The 27,386-nt window shown below is 31.2% G+C and overlaps 3 protein-coding genes across 18 annotated transcripts; 2 read left to right on the top strand and 1 right to left on the bottom strand.

The window, feature by feature from the left end:
• Nucleotides 1-340: 340 nt before the first annotated feature.
• LOC137818415 (dihydroorotase, mitochondrial-like) lies at nt 341-5,654 on the bottom strand. Of its 4 annotated transcripts, XM_068621832.1 has the most exons (10): nt 5,264-5,476; nt 5,037-5,074; nt 4,840-4,939; nt 3,806-3,928; nt 2,857-3,038; nt 2,359-2,495; nt 1,759-1,924; nt 1,550-1,666; nt 921-1,081; nt 341-585 (listed from the first exon to the last, which is right to left on the bottom strand). In XM_068621832.1, the coding sequence occupies exons 4-10, from the start codon at nt 3,886-3,888 to the stop codon at nt 391-393; spliced, it is 1,041 nt and encodes a 346-aa protein (XP_068477933.1). In that variant the 5' UTR covers nt 3,889-3,928; nt 4,840-4,939; nt 5,037-5,074; nt 5,264-5,476; the 3' UTR covers nt 341-390. The 4 variants fall into 4 exon arrangements, with proteins under 4 accessions (XP_068477933.1, XP_068477932.1, XP_068477934.1 ...); XM_068621831.1 differs by lacking the exon at nt 4,840-4,939 and having other exon boundaries at nt 5,264-5,461; XM_068621833.1 differs by lacking the exon at nt 5,264-5,476 and having other exon boundaries at nt 3,806-4,113; nt 4,792-4,939; nt 5,037-5,069.
• A 6,286-nt stretch (nt 5,655-11,940) lies between these two features.
• LOC137819408 (guanosine nucleotide diphosphate dissociation inhibitor 2-like) lies at nt 11,941-15,558 on the top strand. Of its 13 annotated transcripts, none has more exons than XM_068623253.1 (6): nt 11,941-12,246; nt 12,453-12,614; nt 12,788-12,838; nt 13,293-13,394; nt 14,098-14,308; nt 14,713-15,558. In XM_068623253.1, exons 4-6 carry the CDS (start codon nt 13,309-13,311, stop codon nt 14,830-14,832), a joined length of 417 nt encoding a protein of 138 aa, XP_068479354.1. In that variant the 5' UTR covers nt 11,941-12,246; nt 12,453-12,614; nt 12,788-12,838; nt 13,293-13,308; the 3' UTR covers nt 14,833-15,558. The 13 variants fall into 13 exon arrangements, 10 of the variants coding, with proteins under 10 accessions (XP_068479354.1, XP_068479352.1, XP_068479353.1 ...); XM_068623251.1 differs by having other exon boundaries at nt 13,014-13,394; XM_068623252.1 differs by lacking the exon at nt 12,788-12,838 and adding an exon at nt 12,698-12,745.
• A 5,806-nt stretch (nt 15,559-21,364) lies between these two features.
• On the top strand, nt 21,365-26,444 carry LOC137819637 (BAG family molecular chaperone regulator 6-like). The gene is made up of 3 exons (XM_068623539.1): nt 21,365-21,629; nt 22,478-24,456; nt 24,837-26,444. The coding sequence occupies exons 2-3, from the start codon at nt 22,555-22,557 to the stop codon at nt 26,301-26,303; spliced, it is 3,369 nt and encodes a 1,122-aa protein (XP_068479640.1). The 5' UTR covers nt 21,365-21,629; nt 22,478-22,554; the 3' UTR covers nt 26,304-26,444.
• The last annotated feature ends 942 nt before the right edge of the window (nt 26,445-27,386 follow it).

Genomic DNA, 27,386 nt, shown 5'->3' with positions numbered 1-27,386 from the left:
GAGAAAGTGAAAGTTATGGCATTTTATAAGTCCTAATATGATTATTACCAACAGATGTGCATTAACATTTCAAAATATTTATTTTTCCTTTTTAAAACAAATAATGTTTTTTTTTTTGTACCATTTCATTCTGAAGAAAGAAAATTGTATCATAATACTACTATAATTATTTATTTATAGCATATTTAACTGATCTGAAGATATGTTAAATCTTTTGTTTCTACATATTTTTATTTATAATGAAAAATCGAGATGAATCACGGTCAGTGCTTTGGTTCATAGTCAAACTTACCTGACTTAGAAAATGGAAAAGATAACAGTGTACAAAATAAACGCAGAATGACTGAAAAAACTAGAACAAGATTATTTGATCGAAGTTCACTATGTAAGTCAACAAGGCAATGCCTCCCATTCAAGGGTTTCACCAGCAAACATGGGAACAATGTCTCCAAATGGAAATGACAAATAATAAGGTACTTTCCAAGAAGCTTTCCTCAGTTTAATCTTTGACTTATTTCTAGGAAGGCCATAGAAGTCAGCTCCATTAAAGCTTGTAAAAGCCTCCAGCTTATCAAGTGCACCGGCCTAAAATTACAACAATTTCATAAAAGAATTTTAAGATTGAACTCCACAAACTTTCAGAAAGCATGCAAAATAATATGAACATACTCATATAAGCATATTATCATACAGTTAATGTACACGTGAGAAATTCATGTAAAAAATTACAGACATGTTATGCATTATCAGATATCATCATCTAACACGGTATCACTTGTTTTGCAAACCACAAAAATGTATATTTGCTTCCAATCACAAATTTTCATTATTCTCACAAACTCTGCATATTCCAATTGAATGGATATAAAACCACCCTTCTGAAATCTACCCAAATGGACATTAGTGAAATGAAGTGTTACCTCTTCAAAAACCTTAGCATATAGTGATAGAGCAACTGGGGAGTTGTATATCCCAGCACATCCACATGAACATTCCTTGTTACGCCTATCATGTGGTGCACTATCAGTTCCAAGGAAAAATCGTTTACTTCCACTAGTAACAGCCGAAACAATAGCCTGTCCTGAATAAAATAAAATAAATGAGACAAGATGACCAGGATATGTACAGTTTGGTAACATTATCAACATGATGATCCTTGTCCCTAGTGACATTTCCTTAACTCGGGAATTTTTATAGTATAAAGACTAAAACTCTTCAATGGTAATGTGTAGCACATAGTGTGTACTACACTCTGCAATTAAAATTTATGAAGTACAATTTGTTTCTTCAAAGACCATTCAATGCACTTTCGAAACATATTTATCTTTTCCAAATCAAATCAAACAGGAATCTAATTAATTTAATTAACAGAGTGTAACGCGAAGAAAATTACAAAAAAAAATAAAATCATATGATTTAAATTATTTCACCAATCTTCGCATTTCGACTGAATCATTAATTCAATTTGTAAACTGTGGTATAACAACTAGAAGATGTTGAAGTTGAAATTTATTATAGATTGTACGGGAGGGAAAACAAAGATACATACTATGGATCTCTCTTTTGAGCACTGGAAGACAGTAATTGTGAGGCTGTAAGCCACCTTGGAACAAAGCATTACGATTAAGAAGAAGATGTTGTGGTGTTACAGTTGCAGCTACGTAACCTTACAAATATAGCAAATCATGAGAATAATTTTAAAATTAAATAGTACAACACAATAATGAATTAGCTCTTCCAAGAAATTTATTCGGTTACCTTCTTTGCAAGACTCTACAAATTTAACAGCATCTGCAGTAGTAATATGCTCCATCACAACCTTCAGTTGTGGAAGCCTTTGAACTAAAGGCTCCAAAATTGTTTCAATGAAGACCTTTTCTCGGTCAAAAATATCTACTTCTGAATTTGTAACCTCTCCGTGAACCTGTAATGCATAGTCATTCACAGATGAGAAACTATAATGTAAACTTATAATTTTTACATATTAAATAAAGGGCAAACACAAAGAAGGAAACAGGCCACTAGCCAGCACTTACTGCCACAAGTACTACTCAGTTCATTGTTAAGTGTTGAAGTGTTAGTAGATGTTTTCAAAAGTGGACATGCTCCAAAATTGGTATCCAACATAGCACCTAGTACATGCATTCTATTAAATGGCATGAATTAATTCATGAAAAAACGTGACATGTTAGAACTCATTTGAATTAAGAAGGCAAGCAAGGAACATAATGCAATACATTCTTAAGCATCAGTATAAGAACATTAAACATCAATACACACAAAATTGGGGTGGGGAAAGAGAAAGTAAGGAAATAAACAAAAACAAAAACGACCATTAAAAATAAAAATCTAAATTACCAATAACGGTAAATTTTGCTCAGCCATTTCCTTGAGAACAGAAAAACAATTTCCAAAAAGATCTGTAACACCATCTTGGGAATTCGTAGTAGCACCAGCAGGATACAACTTCACACCATAAACAAGTCCACTCTTTTCTGTCAATGCAAGTGGCATAATCAAGTATTGTACTATGATAAATAAGGATTGGGAGGAACAAAGCCAGATGAGCATGGAGGGTGCAATCAAATCAAATGATAAATGAACATTGACTATCATGACCTCATGGCCCATGTTAGAGACATTTGTTACAGGATCAAGCCTTATATGTATTAGACAGTTACATAGCAACAAATACAAGACTGATCAATAAGAGGTAAAAGAAGATAACAGAAACGTTATTTTAACCAGATTAAGAAAACATACATCTATAAAAATAGACACACAAATAAAGTTACAGATTCGTTTAAAACTTTTTCTCTTCATCTTAGATATGTAATATTTTTTTATTAGACTGACTTGCATGTTTAATCTCGTCAGGCGTAGTTAAGTCTGTGAGGTAAAGTGTCATGAGAGGAGTGAAATTGCTATCTGTAGGTATTGCTTTCAAAATGGACTCTCGATAAGTGACTGCAGCAGATGTGGTAGTGACGGGTGGTTTCAAATTTGGCATCACTATAGCTCTTCCAAAATGCTTAGCACTGTAATAGCAATAGTCTGAATCAGAACTCTTGAGAATTTCAACGTGAATGCAATAAACAAAATTGATGGCATACTATACAAAGATGCACAATACAAGCCTTTCTCACATTGACCTCAAAATATTAGGAAAGGGTAGAGTATCAACAATATTAATAATCTTATTCCACTATGTAAAGTCAGCTACATAGATCACACAATGCAATTATTAGATTCAATCAAAAGCCAAATTTTAAGGATAATATTCAACATGAAATCCCTCTTAATAATTTCCTCCAATGTCTTTATTGGTCTCCCTCTACCCCTTTTAATTGGGCTTAAACCTATGTGATCTACTCTCCTCACTGGTGCCTCTAGTAGCATACTAGCATTTGATTGACCAAACCACCTTTATCAATTTTCTAGCATTTTTTCCCAGATAGGAGTCAAACCAATATTTCCTACAATCATTTAATATCTTATCCTTTCTTGCTGACCACACATATTAACGTACTCATTTACGCTACTCCCACTTTTCTTCTGCCCCTCTAAAGCCCAAACTGCCGTAGAGCATAGCTAGTCATCTTGCAGTACACTAAAACTTCCGTTTGAGCTAGAGAGATACTTAACAACCTCAAATAACTCTCAATGTCTTTCTCCATTTTAATTTAACCACCTAGCTTGTATCTTGTGTGCGAAATCACCATTAACTTTAGAAATATGCAATGTGACAGTTTCCAATTTTTAGCAGAGTATTAGTTTTTTTTTTTAATAATGCAAGCAAAATGACCTGTGTGGGAGGACAGCTTCAAGAAGAGAACCATCACGAAGGTGAAGATGCCAATCATCAGGCTGCGTAATAGTGAGCTCCATCTTAAAGCCGATGAACCTTTTTTTATTACAACCTTAATACCTGTAACAAAAGGGTAAAAACAAAAGCACTGGAGTAATTAGCGTCAAAGAGGGATGCAAATGACCAAAGGTTTCACCTTTCCAGATAGGAGAGGTGTTGATATATAAAGTAAAGGGTTTCGAAAGTACTCAGCTAACTGTTAAAACATCTTAACAAACAAGAAAGAAAACCAGATATTATATCACCTCAGGATGTTCTAGATCATAGAAAATCAAACTAGTACAGGGGATGAAACACCTAATGACAAAATGGAAAAGACATTTCAAAAAACACACCCAATCCTGCCATAGGAAGAACATAAACAAGATCAAACAAGCACAAAAATACTTTCTTGCACATGATAAATGATCAAAGAATGAATTAGACAAAATACAGAATGTGCAGAATCAGATCTCACCAAAGATAAGAAGACTCAAACAAAAATCACCTACTTACAAGAAGAATATCACAAATTCCGAACCTTTGGTAAAAGGACCACAACAAAACTAAAAGACATCACATGTCCTACTTCTGTAGGTGTTTTAGAAAATCTGGTACAATCCACATGCTACTGGGTAAGATTGTGAAGAAGTTTGGAATTAGCAATCAAAGCCAGACCCCACCTCCGCAAATTTCTCAAAAAATGTTTGGTACTTCAAAACTAACATTGCTACAAATCCAAATACAACGTTAGTAACAACCAAAAGGAGCTGATAGCAGACAGCCAAGTAAAGCAAGAATCGTCCAATGTAATATTTAAGTACACTAATAGATAACATCGCAACCACACTCAAAAAGAGCATGCTTCGAGACGGGCTCATAAATTTCATGTCTATGTAAAACATCATACAAGGACGGCACGAATGAAAACCACACACACCAACACTTTTATGAAACATATAAGAGTAAAAAGGTTCGTACACACACTATACCATTGGGAGAGCAAACACTGGAACCTGCTGGTTCTCACAAGCATTTCAAATAGTGCAAAAACCAACATTTATTATAAAAAAAATCCAAAAAGCCTATTTTCTGCGCAAAGGAACAACACCCCTTTAGAGATTCGGAGGAGATTCAAACATAACAAAAAAAAAGTGAGTGAGGAAAGTGATATGAAACGATTAAATACCAATCAAGCAAACACTGAACATCCTTGGACCTCAGAGACTAATCAGTGAAAGAAGGTATCCCAAACAGAAATGAAATTCCGCAGACGCAAACAGTACACAGATCAACGGACACAGAAGAGGAGCCATAAAAAACGGAAAGAAGCAGCAAACAGTCATTGAGAAATAGAAGAAAAAAAGAGATTTTGAGGATTGAAAGATGAAACCCATTAGACAGAGAGATGGATACCTGGTTTGAAAGAGTCGAGCAGAGTGAGTGTGAAAAAGGGTTGGGAAGTGATGGAAGGGATTGGTTAAAGGGAAAAAGAAAAGGTTGGGAGGAATAAAAGTATTATTAATATTATTAGGGAATGGGAAATGAGAGGAGCCAGAAAAGCATTGAACCTTATGGGGAAACAGAAAGGATGAACGTATAAAATTTTCCTTCAAATGGAAGAACAACGAAAAGGGTTGCTTTAGATTTGGTTGATTAACCCTCTAGGAAAATACTCTTTACGCGGATTAAAAGGCGAAAAAGGATTAAAAGGCGAAGAATTTTTGTGTTTGATTCCACTAATTTGCAAAGATTTGCAATGAAAAAAAAGCAGAGAATGGGATAAAACTTTCTCTTCCGCAATGTCAAGAAACAATAAGAAAGACAGGTGGCTTTTATTAATTACAATTTTATCTTCTTCTGCAACCATTATAAAAAATCTATGTAAATATATAATATAATATAAATAAAAATAGTATTAAATATTAAATAAATTTATATTATTAAAATATTTAATAATATTAATAATATAAATAAAATAATTATTTATAATAAAAAATAAATTTATATAATAATATTATAATTTAATAAAATATAAATATAAAATAATAGTATTTGTTATATCTAGATATATTATGGACTAATTTTGTTTTAATATATTAAAATTTCTTGTGTTTCTATTTTGTATGATTTTTACAATTATAAATATTACAATTTTTTTATTTAAAAACAAAAATTAACTAAAATCTATACAAAATTATATTTTATTTTATATTTTTAACATTTTAAAAAAATTAAAAAATCTTTCACATCTATCGTATCACTCACAAACTCCAATAAACTTTTTCTACAAATTCATCTTATATATCTTAATCCAAACAATCTCACTTTCTTCATACTTTCCTCTTAAATCACTTCAAATTCACACCCTCAAATCTTCATCCTAATCCAAACAAAGCCTAAGAGAAGCTGTGAGAAAGTGAATTGATCCTTTTCCCTTTTGTTTATTTACTTTGGTGTGGGGTTCATACGTAAAAACGACAGCAAATGAAGTGCGGTTTTAGCGTGGGGTGGCTAGTGGGAATAGGGAAGCGCGTGCGCAGCGCGTCAGAAGCTCACCTTAGTTATTATTTCTTTTTCATTTTTAACTTTCCTCACAGTGAAAATCAATAATAGAATACATGAAAAAAATATATATATCAATAAACTCCACCTTAACTACTAATATTATTTCTACTTGGAATGAGATGAAAAAAAAAAATACACAAAATAAAAATAAAAAATGAGAAAAATAAAAAATAAATTATACTATTTCATTACAGAGGAAGAGAAAAATAAAAATAAAAGAGGAGATAAAAATAAAATTAAAAATATTAATGAGAATTACTATTTCTTAATAATGTTTTTATTTTTAATTTGTTAAATGTATCTATTTAATTTTACAACTCATTAATAAAATACTAATATCAGTTATTATTGTGAATCTTGATATCAAGCTCACGTTTTAAAATTCATCAATTATATGTCATCACGTAAAACATAACATAAAACAAAATAAAAAAAATAAGTTATATCCGACTCACTTTAAAATTCATCAATTATTTATTATCACATGAAAATACCATAAAACAAATAAAAAAAATTTAAAGTTATATCAAACTCACACTTCAAAATACATCAATTATTTGTTATCACATAAAACATAACATAAAACAAACAAAAAATTAAAGATATATCATATTCACATTTCAAGATCCATTAATTATCTGTTATCACATGTACCATAACATAAAAAAAAAAGTTATATCAAGCTCGCACTTCAAAATCCATCAATTCTCTATTATCACATGAAACATAACATAAAACAAAACAAAAAAATTACAGTTATATCAAACTCAAAATTCAAAATCCATCAATTATTTGTTATCACTTCAAACATAATATTAAACAAAAACAAAATTAAAGCTACATCAGGCTCACACTTCAAAATCCATCAATGATCTGTTATCACATGAAACATAACATAAAAAAGATAAAAATAAATTAAAGCTACATCAGGCTCACACTTTAGAATCCATATTCAATTATCTGTTATCACATGAAACATAACATAAAACAAAACAAAAAAAATTAAAGTTATATATGGATTCTGAATTTTGAGTTTGATATAACTGTAATTCACACTTCAAAATCTACAAATTATATGTTATCACATGAAACATAACATAAAAAAAAAGTTATATAAGGTTCACATTTAAAAATTCTCCATCAATTATATGTTATCACATGAAACATAATATAAAACAAAACAAACACAAAAATTAAAGTTATATTAGGTTATATTAGGGTCACACTTCAAATTTCAACAATTATTTGTTATCACATGAAACATAACACAAAACGAAGCAAAAAAAATTAAAGTTATATCAAACTCACACTTCAAAATCCATCAATAATCTGTTATCACTTGAAACATAACATAAACTAAATAAATAAATTTATACCAGACTCACATTTCAAAATCCATCAATTATCTCTTATCACATGAAACATAATATGAAAAAAAACAAAAAGTAAAGCTATATCAGACTTAAACTTCAAAATCCATCAATTATCTGTTGTCACTTGAAACATAACATAAAACAAAATCAAAAAAATATTAAAGCTACATTAGGGTCACACTTGAAAATCCACCAATTATATGTTATCACATAAAACATATCATAAAAAAATTAAAGCTACATCAAGCTCCCACTTCAAAATCCATCAATTATCTCTTATCACATGAAACATATCATAAAACTAAAAAAATTAAGGCTACAACCTCTCACTTCAAAATTCATCAATTATTTGTTATCACATGAAACATAACATACAACAAAACAAAACAAAAATTAAAGTTATATCAAGCTCACACTTCCAAATCCATCAATTAGTTATTATCGCATGAAATATAACATAAAACAAAACAAAACAAATCAGGCTCACACTTCAAAATCCATCCATCAATTATATGTTAACACATTAAACATAACATAAAAGAAAACAAAAAAAAAATAAAACTGGAGGACTAAACCAAAATTCATGTCAAATAAAATTTAAAAGTGGGGGACCAAATCATGTTATCACGTGAAACATAACATAAAAGAAAATAAACAAAAAAAATTAAAGTTGGAGGACTAAACCGAAATTCATGTTAAATTAAATTTAAAAGTGGGGGTCCAAACCAAAATCCATGCAAGAAGAAAGAACACAACCTAAAGACGAACAAAAAAAAAATTGGTATCTGTTAATGAAAAAAAAAATCCAAACTAAACACATGAGACATTACATAAAATCATACTAAGTCAAGGAGACATTACAAAACATCAAACTAAGACAAGGAGACATTACAGAATATCAAACTAAGACAATGAGACATTGCAAATCACCAAACTAAGACAAAAGAACATTGCAAAGCATCAAACTAAGACAAGGAAAACACTGCAGAGCACCAAACTAAGATAATGAGCCATTGTAAAACACCAAACTAAATATAACTTATTATCAACACCCAAATTACATGTAATTAGATTGTTATATTTAATTTGAGTGTAGTTTGAGAATTGTTAATTAGACACACTTTAACATCCTAAAACACAACCTTTTGTTAGTTAAAATATTTCAAAAGCTCAAAAACTAAAAAACCACAACATTTGGTTTCAAATCATTTAAATTAATAGTAAAGAATGTGTCAAATAAATATTAGAGATTTTTTTTTATTTACTTATTTTCATTTTTAATCTACTAGTACTAATATGTACAAGTCTGGTCACTCACATTCTAATTATAATCCAAATGACTTAACATCCCATAATCACGAAAATTGAGATGATGGTCTAAAATGTAATTGGACATTTTTGTGTGTTATATGTGTTTTTGTTTGAAGATGATTTATTTTAAGATAGGTTTGATAGAGCATGATCCATAATATCATGTGTAATGAATTTTATGAACAAAAGTGTTCTATATATTAGAAATCTACTAATTATATTACATATTCACAAAATTTTATAGTCAGTTCATGTACAAAAGTAAGAAAATATCTAATATCGCCAATAAATGGAGTGTTAAAGGATCACATACATCTAAATGAACAACACCAAGAAGTTGCTTAGCTTTTTGAGGTGCAGAGAACTTGAAAACCTTTATTGGTTGCTTGCCTATTATGCATCATTCACATATTTTTTGTAGTTGTAAATCGATGACAAACCACATGCCATTTAATTATTGTTGAGTTGATTTAAACTTTTAAAATCTAAATGATCATATTTGTAATGCCATAACCAACTTTCTTTCTCAATGCTAGTGGTGATATTATATTGCAGTAGTATCTAAATTGATTTTAAAGGTCCAATAGTGGTCTTTGCTTGAAATCATAGATTTCAATGTGATTTGCTAGATAGCCATAATGTAGCCCTTTGCTAACAATTATCCCATACAAAACAAATTATTCTTCATTGTATGTAGGGATATACAAAATATCACATACTTCAACTTACTAACTATGATGCTGTCTCACTCTCATGAGTCCCTCTCCTACACAATCTCTTGTACCAATTTGTTAGGAATAACAAAATAGAACACATATACAGAAAGGATGTTGAATAAGAGATTTTCTCATTCATACAAAAAATACATCACTACAATATATGAAAGAATACTCTAACTATAATATTATGTTTACATTTTAACAGAATGTTTAACACTAAATTTGAATTACAATACAACATAATTATTAACATATATTATAAACATTAATTATAATCTAGTGACCATAAATAAGACCCAACGTGTCGAAAAAATAATTACCCTTCATATATATATAGATAGATAAAAACAATAAAACCATTACGAAAATAGTTTAAAATTTTCATATTACTATACCAATTATTAGAATCATATAAAAGAAAAAATACCACCTTAACGTCAATTAATCAACTGTAAAATTAATAGCTTCTATTACAATGAAAATATTTGCTCTAGCAAACACATATTGATTACATGTTTTTTCACATCAACTTAATATTAAAACCAAATATTTTCAAATCTTATGCTTACATTTCTATTTCGAGTAAATAAAAAAATGATCTTAAAAAGGCTTTCACCGTGTGAAATTAAGAAAATAAAGGTCCTATGAAGTGTCACAATTACATGGTAGAATTTCGAATAAAAAAGATTTTATATTTTGTTATCATAATTTTTGTGATGAACTTCATTTTGACATATGAAAGAATTTTATATGACACGTAAAAATATGACACGTAAACTTGAAATGTCGTAAAGTGCATCATATGCATATATTGGCATTGTTCACATAAATTCTCCATTCTTTCATATGAAGAAGACAGTGCAAGCAATGGTATCACTGGTGCTTGTCAAAATGACAACGATGCATAGCAGGAAAGGTCCAAAATAGTGACTAATTGAAATCGTGGTGGCACTGGTTAGGTCTTTGGTGTTCCACAGTGACAAGAAGACACTTAATTACTGTGTTGCTTTTACATTTATATCCTTAATCAAGGAACCCTTTTACAACAGGAATATTCAATTCAATTACTTGTTCTTTTATCTATTATATGAGGCTAAATTTATAAAAGTAAATATCCTTTTATAGATTAATAACAACTAAATAATATCTGATATTAGTTGGAGTAATTGTCTTTTATTCATCGTTTTTTTTAATTCTCATCTTGTTTTTTTTTTAATTCTCATATCGTTTTTTTTTTTATGTTGGGTTGTTTCTTCTAGTATTAATTATTTGATGTTTTGTTGGAAATTAATATATACAGTTTTTTCTGACAATTAAGTAAAATTTATTGAAGTAAACTATGTATTGATAAAAGTGTGTCTTACCTTGTAACATGTTATTTATAGTGTTTAGTAGTATGTTATTTTATTTATCAACTGTTTTTGATAAAATATTATTAACCTATTTATCTCATACACTAGCGCAGAAATGCTAATCAAATGCGCTTATTTTATATTTACAAATGCGGCTATAGAGCCGCATTTGATCAGCACGCAGTTGTAAATCAGAGAAATACAAATGCGGTTATAAGCCGTATTTGTAAATGCGATTTATGAATGCGGTTATTTGAAATAGCCGCATTTGTATATTCTTCTGAATGAGCTGGGGTTTTAGGGACACGTTGTTGGTGAAGAGTGGAAGGAGAGAATAGGAAACACGGCAGCGGCGGCGAGTGCGGCGGCGAAAGTAGTGGCGGAGCGGTGAGAGCGAAATGCGACAGCGGCGGAAGCAATGGAACAATACACCTTCAAAATGCAGAGCGAAACCCATTAAAAACGAAAGCAATATGGAAAGCGAAAGTCATTCACTACAAAAAATCGTGTAAAAAGTGGCGGTTTTAATATGTCAATTATTAATAACCGCCACAAATTTCAGTATAATACGTCATTTGACTAACCGCCACAATTATCTTTCAAAATATGTCATTTTCAACCGCCACAATTACCTTTCAAAATATGTCATTTTCAACTGCCACAATTATCCTTCAAAATAAAAACAATTTTTCCTTCTCTTTTCAATTATTTTTTAAAATGATTTTGGTAACCAAAATATTTTTGAAAATCTGGTTCGAAGTCCTCTCCTCACGAACATCTTTCAACGTTTGCAAAATAAACCCTAAACGCTTTCACGCTCAAATTGCTCTCACGCTCAAACCTCTCCCTCTGTGCCTAAACTCGAAACCCTAAACACACTTCACAGTCCCGAACCCTAAACGCTAAACGCTCTTCACCGTCATGAACCCTAAATGCTAAACGCTCCTCATAGTCATGAACCCTAAACGCTCAAACGCTCTTCATAGTCACGAACCCTAAACGCTCGAAGCTGTACGAAATCATTTCGATTTTCCGAAATTGCTACCATCGGCGCCTCCGCAGAAAAATTTGTTCAGGTTTGTTCACATTCTTTTTGAGTTCGATTCATTTAGTGTTCTCTGATTTGATTGTTCTTAATTTTATTTTTAACTTTGTATAGTTTAAGGTTAATTAATCTTGCTTTGAAGTGATTTAGAATAAAAAAAGTCGTTTAACTTTGTATAGCAATTTATTCAGTTTTTTTTCCTCATAAAAAAATGTTACTGTGTTCATGTTATGGTAGGTGGAGAAGTTCAGGGTCAGAGAAGAACAAGGTGAAAGTAAGGATGAAGCTGAGAGAACCACGATTTTGTTTCCAGACAAGAAGTGATGTGGATCTGCTTGATGATGGTTACAAATGGAGGAAGTATGGTCAGAAAGTTGTGAAGAATAGCCTTCACCCAAGGTAATAACAATCCTTTCAAAGAACTGATTCATTTGATCAAAGAAAATCATCACAAAAGTGAATTTTACTGAGGTACGACGCAGAATTATTTCATAACGTGAAGGCCGAAATCATCCTCTGCAGTAATAGAGGTAAATGCATTGGTCTGAATTCATTTTTCTTTCTTTAATTAGGGAGACAATACGCATATGGGAGAAGATATACTTTTTGCTTTCTTAATATAGGTATATACACATTTAGTTGTCTATTCTTTTATTTATTTTCTGTATGATAAACCAATTGCTCTATAATTACTTGTGAAATTTGTATCAAGAGCTTTTATTTTAACTTTGAAGTTTTTTTGGGAGTCATTTTAAAATAGTTAATTTTGTCCTTACTAGTTATTCTGTTCTCTTTCAGTTTTTGTAACTTGATCATTACCTTAGTTTGTGTTGCTCAACTCCTGAGACGTGCTAAATAGAAGAATCCACGATATACAGAGCAAAATGCTATTCAGTACTCTTCAAATATGGGTTAAGGAAACAAAAGTTGAGAGTATTTAATCACAAACATTATATTAAAATAGAAAAATCAATTAGACTTACTTTTTAAGTATCTATAAGCCTCTATTTGAATGTATACTAAATGCTCCTTAACCAATATAATCAAAAGTACTCTCAAGTTCCTTGTTGTACACAGGTAGAATTTGACGAAAATGGGAAAGCCAATGGTGTGCCTTCAAAAGGAGAAACAGCCAAATGCAAGAAAGTTGTGTGTGATCCATCATATTTATCTGATAAGGTTAGATTTCTATGATAACAAGGACTGTGAGCTAAGTTTTCTCAAGTGTTCTATTTAGTTACTGGACAAACTTTACATGAATGTCTGAAGTTTGAAAACATGAATTGCAGCAAAGTGTGATCTCCTCCACTCCATCTGACACTACTTAATTCATTCAACAGGTTCATAAGGTTGGAAAGGTTTCACGTGCAATATGTATTATGAGCCATCCTATTCCACAAACCCATGACTCTCACTCAGCACAAAGTATTTGTAACTCACAGATATTGTTTTGTTATACTGCACAATATGTTATGAAATGGAAAATTCAATTCAAAATTCCATTTTAAAAATCATAAAAGCAAAAGAAAAAAATATAGTTTCCTACACCAATGGGAAAAACTACCGACTAACAATGCATTATCCATTAGTTTGGTTCATTCAGTTTCTAGTTACAACTTAGAAATTTTAAAATTAGTGAGTAGAATGTAGTTCTAGTTTGGATTAGCTCCTAAGTCGTGAGAGTTTTACTTAAAACTCTTCTATTATACTTTTTTAGTACTGGAAGGCAAATTTCTGTTAAGTTTATAGGCGCTTATTCAGAAGTTATATGAAAGAGTTTGGGTGTACTTGATGAGAAGTTAATTCAAATTAGTTCTTACCTGTGAAGATTATTTTTTCCTACTTTATTGGCTATGTTTGCTCATGTACCTCGTTATTGCAGGTATCTCTTCTGCTACTCTTATGTTCATAATGTAGCACCCAAAGGAAAATTTATCGCTTTTGTTACAACAGAAGCAGAGACCGACCAACCTGAGGAGGATTTGAAGCCTGGTATTGACCTTCTTGGATCTGTAAATGAGAAATTCTATGACATGTATGACAGGTTTGAACCCTGCAATGATCATGAGGTTGATGGTTGTTTCATCTCTACTGTAAGTATTAAGTAGAATCTCTCACAAACATATTTTATTTTCTTTGGTTGTTTCTTATTTCCAAACCATTACGGCACTTGATTGGGTTATCTAGAGTATAGTCATACAAACACATTACAAAGTTGCTTGTTTTATTTAACTTTCGTAAATATCCAAAAGTCTATCACTGATGAATATGGTCAGGACATGTTGCAAAAAAAAAAAAAGAATCAAATGTTATTTTGGTTTAAATAAAGTAATGAACATCTCATGTTCTGTAAATTTACAATTAGAATCCAACGGTTTTCCCTGGTGTCCTTCATGATAAGTATGAAATCTTATTACACTTCTTTTTCAACATTTAGATGGAATTTCTTTCCTTGTATTTTTTTTAATTGTAATAATATGAAATTAAATCCTTGCAGAGTTATGATCCTACCACACACTTTGAAATCACAGTTAAAGACGTGGTCGGGATGTACAGTAAAATCACTGGAAAGGTTTGTATCTTTTCACTTAATATGCAATTCACATTACATATCTAATCGCATACTATGACAATTACAGGTTTGAGAATAAGAAATAAATAAAAAATTGGTATAGCAAAACGACTAGGCCAAGAAATTGATAGATCTTTATTTCTAATTGACTAAACTTGTAATTTTTACTTTCTTTTGATAAAAGGTATCTTTCATTTACACAAAAAAGCTTGTGCTTGGAATTTAACACTGATTTCATTGTTTTTACTCCTTATTTATGGTATTGCATTTTAAAAAATAAAGCTAAATTTTAACCAGAATATAGAATGGTACCTGCACTTGTAGATTTGACCTAAAAAGCATGTATAGTGTTACCTCATATAACATAGAATTTCTATACCTTTAGAGGACCTGATAAAAACGATCTTGGAATTCTGCATCTGCATGCACAAAAACATTTAAGCTCCAAATATAATGTTGCATAAATAAAATATCATATTCAAGAAGGAAAAGGTCATAAAGTCTGGATTTGTTTTCTTGTCTTGATTAGCATCACTTTTGTCTTTTGTTTCAAATTCTTGATCTTTCTGTCGACCTGAGTGCCGCAAGTGCTACAACTGAAGAATGAGATTGCTTGAAACTATATCATCATGCCCAAATTTCAAATAATTATGCGTTGTAATTTTAAACTTGATTAGGGATGTATGAACTTTTAATTTGTTTTAATTTTCAATTACATATAAACTCTTGAACATTATTATGTGTATAAACTCTTGAACATTATTATGTGTCCTTTAATTTTCAATTACATATAAACTCTTTAACATTATTATGTGTGTTTTAATTTTCAATGAAATGAATGGATGATTATAACTTTATACATTATTTTATTTTATTATGAAAAAATAGTGGTTAAATTTTATAATTGTATAAAACAGATTATAAAAAATATTATAAAAAAGTGGTTAAATTTTATAATTGTATAAAACAGATTATAAAAAGTGGTGGTTAAATTTTATTTATTCAGAATTAAAATTACGTCAGTTAAAAACGTCATTACTTATGTATAATATGGCGTCAGAATTTTTTTCAATGGATGTAAATTGCGACAATTATAACTGACATTATTTACCTATAAAAATCGTCACTACTTACACTATGTTTAAAGTGGCGGGTGTTGCGGCGGGTAGTGTAAAACCGCCACATTAAACTTTGAGGCGGCCAGTTCTATGGCGGTTTGGGAAACCGCCACAAACGTATATTGTGGCGGTTATAAACGTCAGTTTATACGGAAATAACCGCCACAATATACACTTTTTTTTGTAGTGATTGGAGTTCAATGCAGTTGTTAGGGTAATGGAAACAAGAGAATGAGGGGCAATGCAATTACGTACCTTCGAAAATGCATAACTTCGCAACTAGAGAAAACGAAGAACAGATATGAGCGCAAACAGAGAATGAACGAAACTGTTGAGCGCGCAAAATTTTTAGGGTAAAAACCATTTACAAATCCGGCTAAACGTAAAAATCGCATTTGTAAAGCAAGCTTTTTAATTTACAAATGCGGCTATTTGAATAACCGCATTTGTAAATCAAGTGCTTCGATTTACAAATGCAGCTATTACTTTTAGCCGCATTTGTAAATGGAAGCTCTTTTCAAAATAACTGCCATTCGTAAATCAAAATAATTTCAAAAATGCCACCGCATTTTTTATGAATGCATTTAAACGCTGAACTGCATTAAATAAGTAACGCTCTTTTCTTATTTTTGTACTAGTTACTAGATTTATAAGATGATTACCGGGCGCTCACAACACAAACCATCATGCTTTTCAAGTTCATCACAACATGCTGCTATCTCATTCAATTTAATCAAATGTAGTTCAAAGCTTCATATAATAATATATCTATGTGTGGGTGTTCCAATTCATGTGATTGCAAATTAATTCTATTAAAATATAAACTACAAATATCCAACCATATCACCAAATATTCAGTTTTGGTTGGAAAGATGTGTCATGAAAGCGACACATTAATAATCAATTTTCTCTTTTATATATCTATCTCTATATATATATAAAGCACCAGTGAAAATGGGAAATAAAAGTTTTTAAAACAGGCCGAACGATTTTTAGAACACCTTGATATTCAATACTGATCAAGTGTCACCTGTAAAAATAGGTAACATGATATTAATAGAGTTTAAACCATACTGAAAACTATTTTAATTATTTTATGTATTAATTTCAGTCCAATAATAAAATAATCCATCAAAACTATTTAAATAGACACAAAAATAAAATAATTTTTTTTTATTATTACTATATTTATTATGTCTGAATACTCACTTCAGTTTTATTTTTTTTACAAATATACTCTTGAAAAGAACAAATGCCTAAACACTAAAATAATAATAAAAAACAAATATCAAACTAAAATATAAAAATTCAATTATTTAACCAGTAAACATTACTCTCGACTCAACAACAACAGTTTTATACATAAAAAACATAATTAAAATATAAAAAATATTATAATATTTGAGGGATAAAAAAAGTGAAACAGGGAGAAGAGGTGTTAACGTAAGGCGAAGGGTAGGGACGTAGGCTACCTTGTCTCTCTCTGAGACACACACCCCACAGTTTTGCGTCACAGATGAAATAACCATGCATGCCCACGTGTCATCTACTCATTCGTGAAAACCTTGCTTTTAGATTTTTCACATCATTTCAATCACATTCAATATACAATTTCACCGTTCCAGTTGAATCTTACCACCATAGCGTCAAATCAAACTCTTTAATATTTGTTCAGAATACATTTTTTACAAATAGTAATAATAATTTGAATTGTAAAAGTAGAAAGAATTGGTGTCGGTATTCGTAAATGGACTGCTTCGTGCACCTCCATATTCTTTTTTTAATAAATTTTTTATTTTAAAAATATTTTTCTTTAATATTTTAGATTATAGAATTTCAAAGTTTTTTATAATTAGTTTTTAATAATGTATTTCAGAAGTATTTTGTGATTAACTTTTAGATTATATAATTTAGAAATTTTTTATACATAAAATTAATTTTTGATTACTGAAAGTTTTTTTCTTGATTAGATTTTGAATTATATAATTTAATTTTTTTTTTGAATTGAGATTAACTTTTAAATTATCTAATTTGAATGTTTTTTTTAGGTGATTAGCTTCTGGACTTATGTTTATCTTAAATCCAAAAAAAAATTTCGAATCTAAAAACATTATGTATGAAGGTGAGATAAAAGTATTTTCACATTGGGTAGTTTTGGTATTTGTGATATTTGTTGAAGTCCAAATGGGTATGTTTGGGTTCCCATCAACCACACCATGCATGTTCTCTGGTATTCCAGCCATGCCTTCTCACATGTTTCCTTCAAAAAGAAAAAAAAGAAAATGGAATTGTTTAAATAAAAAGAAAGAGAATTGAGAGGTAAGAAAAAATAATAGTAAAAGTTAGGAGTAACTGTTATTTATTTGAAAAAGTGAAAGATAAATTAAACATATAATTTATGTAATCACTGTAGTGTCATTACTTTTTCAAAGATTAAAATAAAAAATATAGTGTATAGAAATTATTGTTCTGACTAAAATAATACTGATCTTGGTAAGAATATAATCAATTACCTTTAAAACAAAAAATAAATAATTTAAGGTAAGTTTTTACTTTCGTAATTAATTATAAGTTGGCGCGTGTAGTTTATTATACATGATGTATAGTATAGTATGTAATTATAAGAATGTGTAACTTCTTATATGTGGTATATAATAGTTAATGTAATTATTACAAAAAATATTAAATATGTTATTTTTGTTTTGATAAATTAATTTTTATCTAAATTTTAGATATTAACAATATAAAAATGATTAAAATGTTTTTTTTTTATTTTTATTTTAATTTAAGATTTTATTTCATCTCCATTAGTCTTTAAACAAAATAACAACAATTTTTTAAAAAAATTAAAATTTTAAAAAAAATTAACCACCATTTTACATATAAAATATATAAATATCAATCAATACTATAAATATCTAAAACTAAAAAAAATTATATTATAATATAAGACTAAAAACATATTTAACCTTTATAAATTATCTTCATCATGATTAATTTTTTATTCAACAATTTTTTTTTCTTAAAAAAGTGAAACTAACCTAATTTATAATTAATAAAGCAGCTCTATGTTCGGAATTAATCAACTTTTTTATTGAGCAGTGTATTTTCCTATAATTTGAAACTGTAAATTCATCTCTTTATATCTCAATTGTAGATTTAACAAACATTAATTTATTCATACAATAATTTGACATCTCCAATTACCCACCTTCTTCCTTATACAGTAATCCATGAAAGCAAACAGGGTTAACAGGTTGTTTTCCATGCATTTTTTTAATAACTTTGGTTAATATTAACATAATGTGATGTTACCGTTTATTTACTATATATAAATATTTTCTCTCTTCTATTCTTCATTTGGGTTGAAGTGTCCAAAAATATTTATTTTTAAAATGGTTATTATTTTGGAGCAAGGTTTGAGGCAGAGGAACCTCGAATTCTTGCCTAGTCTAAGATTATGGCTATGGGCTATGAAATATTTAATTGGGCCTTCAGTTTGTGACAGCTACAATTGGTGTTATAAATCTTGCTATGAACACCCTGCTACAAACACTCACAGTTTGATAGAAATAAGTTCTGAGAAAATGACTCCAAATCAAGACCTTTCCATAATTCAGTGGCTCAACAATAGGTCAAGTACATTTTTTTTTTCAAACTTCACCTATGCCATTGTTAACTGTTTATGTTAGGCACAATAACCTTTACTATATAATAATAATAGTAATATAAAACTTAAATACAATATGTAGAGTGCAATTTTCCAATCAAATTTAAAGTTTCACTCCAGTGATATGTTTAAAGAGAAATTCACTAAATGTCTAAATATATATTATCTAAGTCAAACTTTATTTTTAATTGGAAATTAACATAAATAGTTTGCATGTACTGCAATTAAGTTTCTTTTTGTTGTTTATATTTTACTAAATTCTTTCTACACCCAACTCTTTTGAACCTGCACCCTACACACTTCTAAATTCTTGAAAATGTCATTTATTTCAGAAATGAAAAGCAGATTTTGAAGAGATTATTATGTTTCAAAAATAAAAATTCAGAACAGCATTCAAAAATCAGAATCACATTCTGGAAAAAATTCCACAATAAAAAAGAATTTGTTATATAAAAAATCCAAAACCATATTTAAAAAAGGAGATTTTGTCGTTTCACACTGAGATTGAGAGTGGGTGCAATAATATGGTGCAGGAAGTAATTGTCTTATATTTCACATGAGATCAGCATGTAGACTGTTTCTTCCTGCACCTCCATATCTTCTTCTGGCACCTCCATACCCAACATGAAAATACAATTTTATCCTTCTTGTGCCACCCCCATAGAATAGCTTCCGGATTATGTAATCCGGAAACGCATTTGAAAAAAGACTTCTGGATTACATAATCCGGAAGTTAAAAAAGACTTCCAGATTATGTAATCCGGAAAGTAATCATGCATATGAAAAAAGACTTCCGGATTATATAATCTGGAAGCTAATTACAAATTTGAAAAATGACTTCCGGATTATGTAATCCGGAATATTAAAGAGGGGCATTTTTGGAATTACGAAAATATATGGAGGTGAGAGAAGAAGGTATGGAGGTGCAGGAAGAAGCAGCCCAGCATGTATTAGAGTCCAAATGGTGTAACACTTAAGTCCAACTCTCCTATTGGGCTTGCATCTAGGCCCTTTTCAAGAATAGAAAAAAACAAATGGAGGAGGAAAATCAAAATGAATTGTGAAAATAGATGATAAATTAAAAAAAAAAGTTAAAGATGTTTAATTAAAGATAAATATAGATATGAGTGTAGATGTGTGAGAAATAAAAATGAGAAATATAGATGATAAACGGAAGAGGAAAATAAGAAATTTTGTAAAAATAGACGATAAATTAAAGAAAAGTTAAAGATGTTTAATTGATGAGAAAGTGTAAATAAGTAAGACATAATATAATGTAACCAAATATTTTAAAATTATTTCCACTTTATTTCCTTTTCCAAACACTTCAACTTATTTTCATCACATTCCACCAAATTTCTTACCTACCAAACAAACTTAATATTTCATGATATCGCAAATAAAAGAATATATATATTTATATATTATTTGGGCCGTTGGGCAATACAACTTCTCAATATGTAAATATTTATTTTTTATAAAAAAATAGATAATATATTATTGGAAAGAGATTGATAGTTTGACACTGAGTATAGAAAAAACATCTATTTAATAACTTAATAAAATTTTAATTATATTATATTTATTTGTTAATTTAAAATATTATTATACCAGTTTGACGCAAAAAGTCCCCGAAGGTTCTGATATAGAGGCGTGGCAGCTAATAATTGCATTTCCACGTGGCTAGAATATGTGGGCCATACTTTAACCGTTACGAAAAATCTAGAGAAGAGTGTAGTTAGCAGTAGACAACGCGCGAAACATCTGGAAGACAAAGATTTTTGAGTCTAAACATTTCTATTCTCCGACACAAGTGTCCTATATAAGAGCAACACGTTCTCTTGCACATTCCCATCAATTAACATTCTCACGGTAACAATACAACAACAGTAATCTGCTACATCTCAACACACGCACTCAGAACACCAAAATCAGTTTCCGCTTCAGGGTTGGTGGCTAGAATTTGTACCGATATCTCTCACTTGGATCGCGAGGAACCGTTTGGCTGCAACTTTATTGTCTCTTTTCTTGTTTTGTTTTCCCTGAAATTTAGTGTAAGTCATTCCTCTCCTCTTCTCTAAGTTATCATGACTTTCAACATGTTCTTACTATTTTTCATGTGGGTGTAGGAACTTTGTGGGTAAATTTTAGTTGATGATCCAATCAAAAGTTGTTTTTTCTGTTAACTTCTAGCAAATTCTATAATTATACAACTTAATTTCTACTATTGCCTTTAATTCAGAATTGGAAAATGATACATTGAGACACTTCTAATACTAAATGAGACTTAGAGAACGTATAACTGTTTTTCAGAATTATATATAGGGGTCACATTAAAGAAAAATGAAAAAAATTGCAGAAATATGGCAGTTTCCTCTGTTGATATGAGGAATATTTTTTGAATATTAGGAAAGCATAGTATGACATGACTGTGAAGCAACTGAGTTTTGTAATGCTGGTTTTTGATCGTAATACTGAGAAACATGAAGGAGAAAATTGAAGGCAATTTATGTCTGGAAGTTCGATCGAGCTCCCATATTTTGTTTGTATTTAGAAGTTTCTTAATTTGTTCCTGTTTGGCATGGTTTGATTCAGAGAAAAAGGTTTTGTGCTCTTGGTGTTATGCCATGTAGTTATAGTACTGAGAAGGTTTATATAGGTTTTCTAGATAGATAAATGACTACTCTTATTTGCAACTTCTTCTGTTCAGGTGTTTTTCTCATCTAATTTGCTAAAAATTTGTGTTCTTTCATTCATTATTGGTCCTTTATTTCTTTGTTACTATGAACGTTATTCATTTGTGATTTTTCTGGTTCTTTGTTGACATTTATTCTCCTTACTTTTCCCTCTAGTACTTGTACTGAAACATGATACTAATCCTGCACTTGATTGTGAAATGCAGAGGTTGCGCTATAGAGTTACCAAGGTCAGACACTTACCCCATAAAAATCTCTCTTCTGCCTGGTAGCTTCACGAAACATGATGCCAATCAGAAGTATGGACTCATACCCATACCAGAGAAACCAAATGCCATTCCCTCAGTATTATCATCCTGGCATTGAGGCTTTTCCTCCTCAAATGAAGGTTGATCCATCCAAACCACACCTTTCTTATGACCAACGTTGGCCCTGTGCAGGCAATTATGGGCACCCTATTCCCCCACATTTCTGCTGTGGCCACAACAACTTCCCTTGTAATTATAGCTACATGCCTTCATATCCTCACGCTCCTTCTCCAATGTACTATTCTGGAGGTTGTCCTGCATATAGTGAACCGTATTTTGTTCCTTTTTCTCCACAACCACATCATACTATGGAGCTTCCCAGATATGAGTATGACAAATATATGCCCCGTGATCATCATTGTTGTGGTTGTCCTAATCATTCATGCAACTCAAAGGAAGGTAGAAGTGTGAAGATTGAAGAGCATGAACCTGATGTTGGAAGGAAAGTCAATGATTCTTTGGTTCCTATTCAGCTCAATAACTATCCATATCCCTTTGTTTTGATTCCACAGGAGTACACAAGTAACAAACAGCTGAAAAATCCTAATACGATGGAGGTCTGTGAACAAAACAAGCCTCCTAGTGTTGAGAGTTCTAATGCTGTTGCACAGCCAGCACAAGAGCCTAGAGTATGGAATGGATGGTTACCCTTTGATATAAAGGGTGCCCCAAGCATGATTCATGATGGACATGATGGAATAAGAAACCAGAAACAGGAGTCTGGCAACAATGGAGGGGAATCTGAAGATGGAGAAATGGACCAGAAACGTCAAAGCGAACAGAAGAGGTCAGAATTCCCGTTTCCTGTCTTCTGGTTGCCTTATTACAATAAGCTGGAGAGTGGAGATACCAACAACCAGGAGAAGAACACTTCTTCAACAAAAATCATTGAGGAGGTGCCTCGTGCAACCAAATCTGTTCCAGTAAAGTCTAATGTTGATGAAGGTGGTAGGAACGGAACCAGATCAAATGAAGTTGCACACTCTGATACAAATGCTTCTGATGTTGCAGAGAAAGTGACTAAAGCCAGAAGCATACCTGTGAAGCAGATAGGAAAAAATGTTTCTCTAGATCAAAAGGAAGAGAGTGTGACAAAAAAGGACTCCCGTACTGATGATAAGAAGAGACAATCTGCATCTTCACCAAAAGCATCCAAGTTACCTCCTGTTTGTCTGAGAGTTGATCCAATACCAAGGAAGAGAAATGGCAGTGGGAGTTCGAGGTCGATGTCCCCAAGTTCACCTTCCTCAAAAGCAGAGCCCCAAGTTACATCTGGCGAAGCATTAAAGACTCCTGTTTGTGGCACAGATGATAAGAATCAGCCAAATTTGAGTCATCAGAAAGCTCCTAAGACCACTGAGAAAGTTGAACCAAAGGAGAAAACCATTCAGGCATCTGAATATCAAACGAATGAAAACAAGGGTGTTGACTGGAGATATGGATGTCAGAACCAGATAAATGTAAACATGCCCGGTGAAGGTCCAAAAGAGACAAGCGATGCCAGCACAGATGGTGATGAATGCAAGAGTGAAAATAGAAAGGCAGAGAAAGGAGCAGAAAATACGGTGGATACTACTCAATTAAGGGAAGTGAAAGACTCAAGCACACCAACTGATGTTGGTAGTAAAGAGGGAAGAATCTTGTCAGATGAAGATGCTGCTGTTTTGATACAAGCTGCATACCGCGGTTATCAAGTTAGAAAATGGGAACCATTGACGAAACTGAAGCAAATAGATGAAGTCAGAAAGGAGGTGACCAATGTTCAAGATCGTGTTCAAGCTTTTGAGAGATCTTCTGGTCTTCAAAATGATGACAAGCAAAAAATTGCAATTGGAGAGAACATAATGAGACTCCTGCTGAAGTTGGATACTATACAGGTACATCTCGGATAACCCCATTTTGCTTAAGAAGAATCACTAAAGAATATTTGATATTCTTTGATTTTTGACAGTAAGCATTACATGGTACTTGAAATTTCATGGCACCAGTAATATAGTTTTGGTTTAGCTAATCTTGGTTGGGATATCAAGCCCTTAATTCTATATAGTTTCGAGATTTCTTCATTTAAGAATATGGTAATAAATTTCGCATGCCTAATTACCTATTTTAAGCACTGTGCATGTGAACAAAGATATTTTGTTTTGCACATATGAGTGTTGGTTGTGGTTTGTCAGAGCTATTAATCAATTTTCATATTAACGCAGTTTTATTTCCTTGTTCAATGTTATGCTTACATATTGTTCAACATATATATCAGGGTTTGCATCCAAGTTTTAGGGAGATCAGAAAATCCTTGGCTAGAGAGCTCACAATCTTGCAAGAAAGGCTTGATTCTTTAATGGCTAACAAACTTCAGCAGCAGATGCAGGATATTCAGAAAGATGTTGAAGTGACTCCAACGAACATGCAGAATGAAGAACATTTGCATAAGGAGGAAGAAGAAAAAGTTGTCATACCAGGAGATTCATCTGAAGGCAATTGTGATGATGGAAATGTATCTCAGTCACCAGTTGATCCTGTACCAAATGAGGGAGCAGAATCTCTTTTTCAAGTCGTTACAGCTGATACATTGAACTCTACAAGTGATATATCCGAGACTGACAAAATGGCTGTGGAACCCGAAGACAAATCAGAAGCGAAAGACATTCCCATTGAGGTTGATAAATTGGATACGACTGTTTGGGAAGAATTGCCAGTGGGAGTTATTGATGAAGATAGCAATGATGCTAGTATTGAGAAGGAAGAACACGATAATATTGGTTCTGGAAGTCTACCAGCCATGGTGAATGATTCTGCACAAGATGGACTAGATTCGGAGAACCATGCAATGATGGAACTTCCGGTGGGACTACTTGATGAAGATGAAAGGGACAATGAAATGAATATTTCTAAAGAAGAAACACAAACTAAAACTGAGATATTTATGGAGGAGCTTCCAGTGGGACTACTTGATGAGAAAACAGAAGAATCTGAAGTTGAGAAGCATGATGAAGCTAAGCCTAAAGAGGTTCTACTAGCTCAAGCAGGGGAATGTAATGAAGATGGGGAAACAAGTTCTTCCACAGATAATACTTCAAAAGCAACTCAACTAGAGCAACAGCAGCAACCACTGAAAGATCAAGAGGTGCAGTCTTCTGGGGAATCAGATGGATGGGTAAAAATTGAGTTCAACAAAGATGAGCTTCAGTCAGGTGAGGGAGTTGGAACTGATATTGAGTCGCCACCTTTGACAACAAATGTCAATGATCGTGAACCAGGAAATGAAGATGTGTGCTTGGAAGCAAATGATGTAAACAACAGCTCACCCGAGCCAATGGAGTTCGTGGCTATAAATGACACACAAAAGGAAGAGGAACCAGAAGGAAAGATTGCAGTCAAGGAGACACAAGAGGATGGTGAAGAGATAGTTGGTGAAACTTGGGGTGAAGAGAAAACTGAACCCTTTGCAACATCAGCTGCATTAGAAGTGGTACCTGTGGCTGATGATGATGAAGGGTTAAAGGGTGAGTCGAAGTTAGTGGAGGAAAATGAGAAGCTAAGGAAGAGGATGAAGAAGTTGGTTGAGGCTGGGAATGAACAGTTAAGTGTAATATCAGATTTAACTGGCAGAGTGAAGGAGTTGGAGAAGAGATTAGCCCGGAGCAGAAGCAAGAGAGTGAAGACAAAACGGTGTAAACCAGCAACTTCCAAAATGTCTAGCATGAAACCACTGAACACGATGTAATGTCCCCTTTGTAATTTGCAGGAGTATATGCATAGGTTGCCGTTGAGGGTGTTCATTTGTCATGTTTTATTGTAAAAACTCCAACAACTCTACTTGTGTGCTATAAAGATGAAGGGAATAATATAAAGATGTTGAGAATAATCACTTATAGTGGAAGTATATGTACAAGTAAGAACATGTTCGGCATATTAAGTAAAAAGTATTATTATTTAATATATAATTATTTTAGTAAAGATGGTAAGCCCTCTTAGATGTAGATTATTTTTGCAAAGATCAACCTGTAAATCCTTTTATCACGCATAATTATCAATTTCTTTATTATTATTATTATTATTATTATAGATTTATCGAGTTATAGAAAAAAATATTCAAATTAATTCTTGATACACTTAAAGCAACTCTTCATTTTGTAATAGTTTTGTATTTTTTTCTTCATATTACCCAATTTGAAATTATGAAATTGTGGCATGATGCATCGTAGTTGGTTCGTTGAATTTCGGAATGATAGTATCTAAATATACTGATTCTATATGCGATGTGGAAAGACGTTAAAGTAGTTACAATTCTATGTAATGTATTGATTTTCTTCTCTTTTATGCCGTTATCATACAATTTTTTTTATCAGACGCATTTTAATTTTCGCTTTTCAATTAACTGTCACCAGTTTTTTTAATATTTTCATTGCAATCTGATTGTTTCACATGACTTTTTTTTTTTCAGATGACTCGCTTTATTATTCATATTTAGTTATTCGTACAATTTTATATTTAATTTCTTTTATATCTCTTTACAAAGAGAATTCAGTTATTATAAAATCTCACCTTTTGTTTTTTATTTACCTTTTGTTTTTTATTTTTGTATGGGTCGGTATTGATGAACAATCACTCAATATTGGTGATCGATTGACCAAATTAATATACATTAAAGACGTCCAATAAATAACAACAATGATAAATATGAAAACTTCCTGTAATCATGTCTCACTAAATTTGGGGTTGAAAAATCAGTAAATACTGTTTTAGAGTAAGATATTGTTTATTAAAAATATTTTTCAGTACCAATATACCTTTCTATAAATCAGGG

Source organism: Phaseolus vulgaris, chromosome 10, assembly GCF_000499845.2.
Source record: "Phaseolus vulgaris cultivar G19833 chromosome 10, P. vulgaris v2.0, whole genome shotgun sequence".
Classification (NCBI taxonomy): domain Eukaryota; kingdom Viridiplantae; phylum Streptophyta; class Magnoliopsida; order Fabales; family Fabaceae; genus Phaseolus; species Phaseolus vulgaris.
This window is presented reverse-complemented; position numbering and strand designations above follow the sequence as displayed.

Coding starts and splice junctions, on each gene's coding strand:
- LOC137818415 (XM_068621830.1), bottom strand. CDS start 3,888: ATGGAGCTCACTATTACGCAGCCTGATGATTGGCATCTTCACCTTCGT. Junction 1,925..2,358: donor AGCAAAATTTACCGTTATTG/GTAATTTAGATT, acceptor TATGCATTACAG/GTTCACGGAGAGGTTACAAA. Junction 1,667..1,758: donor TGTAGAGTCTTGCAAAGAAG/GTAACCGAATAA, acceptor TATATTTGTAAG/GTTACGTAGCTGCAACTGTA.
- LOC137819408 (XM_068623254.1), top strand. CDS start 13,309: ATGGGAAAGCCAATGGTGTGCCTTCAAAAGGAGAAACAGCCAAATGCA. Junction 13,395..14,097: donor CATCATATTTATCTGATAAG/GTTAGATTTCTA, acceptor TCGTTATTGCAG/GTATCTCTTCTGCTACTCTT. Junction 14,309..14,712: donor ATGGTTGTTTCATCTCTACT/GTAAGTATTAAG, acceptor AAATCCTTGCAG/AGTTATGATCCTACCACACA.
- LOC137819637 (XM_068623539.1), top strand. CDS start 22,555: ATGATGCCAATCAGAAGTATGGACTCATACCCATACCAGAGAAACCAA. Junction 24,457..24,836: donor TGAAGTTGGATACTATACAG/GTACATCTCGGA, acceptor CATATATATCAG/GGTTTGCATCCAAGTTTTAG.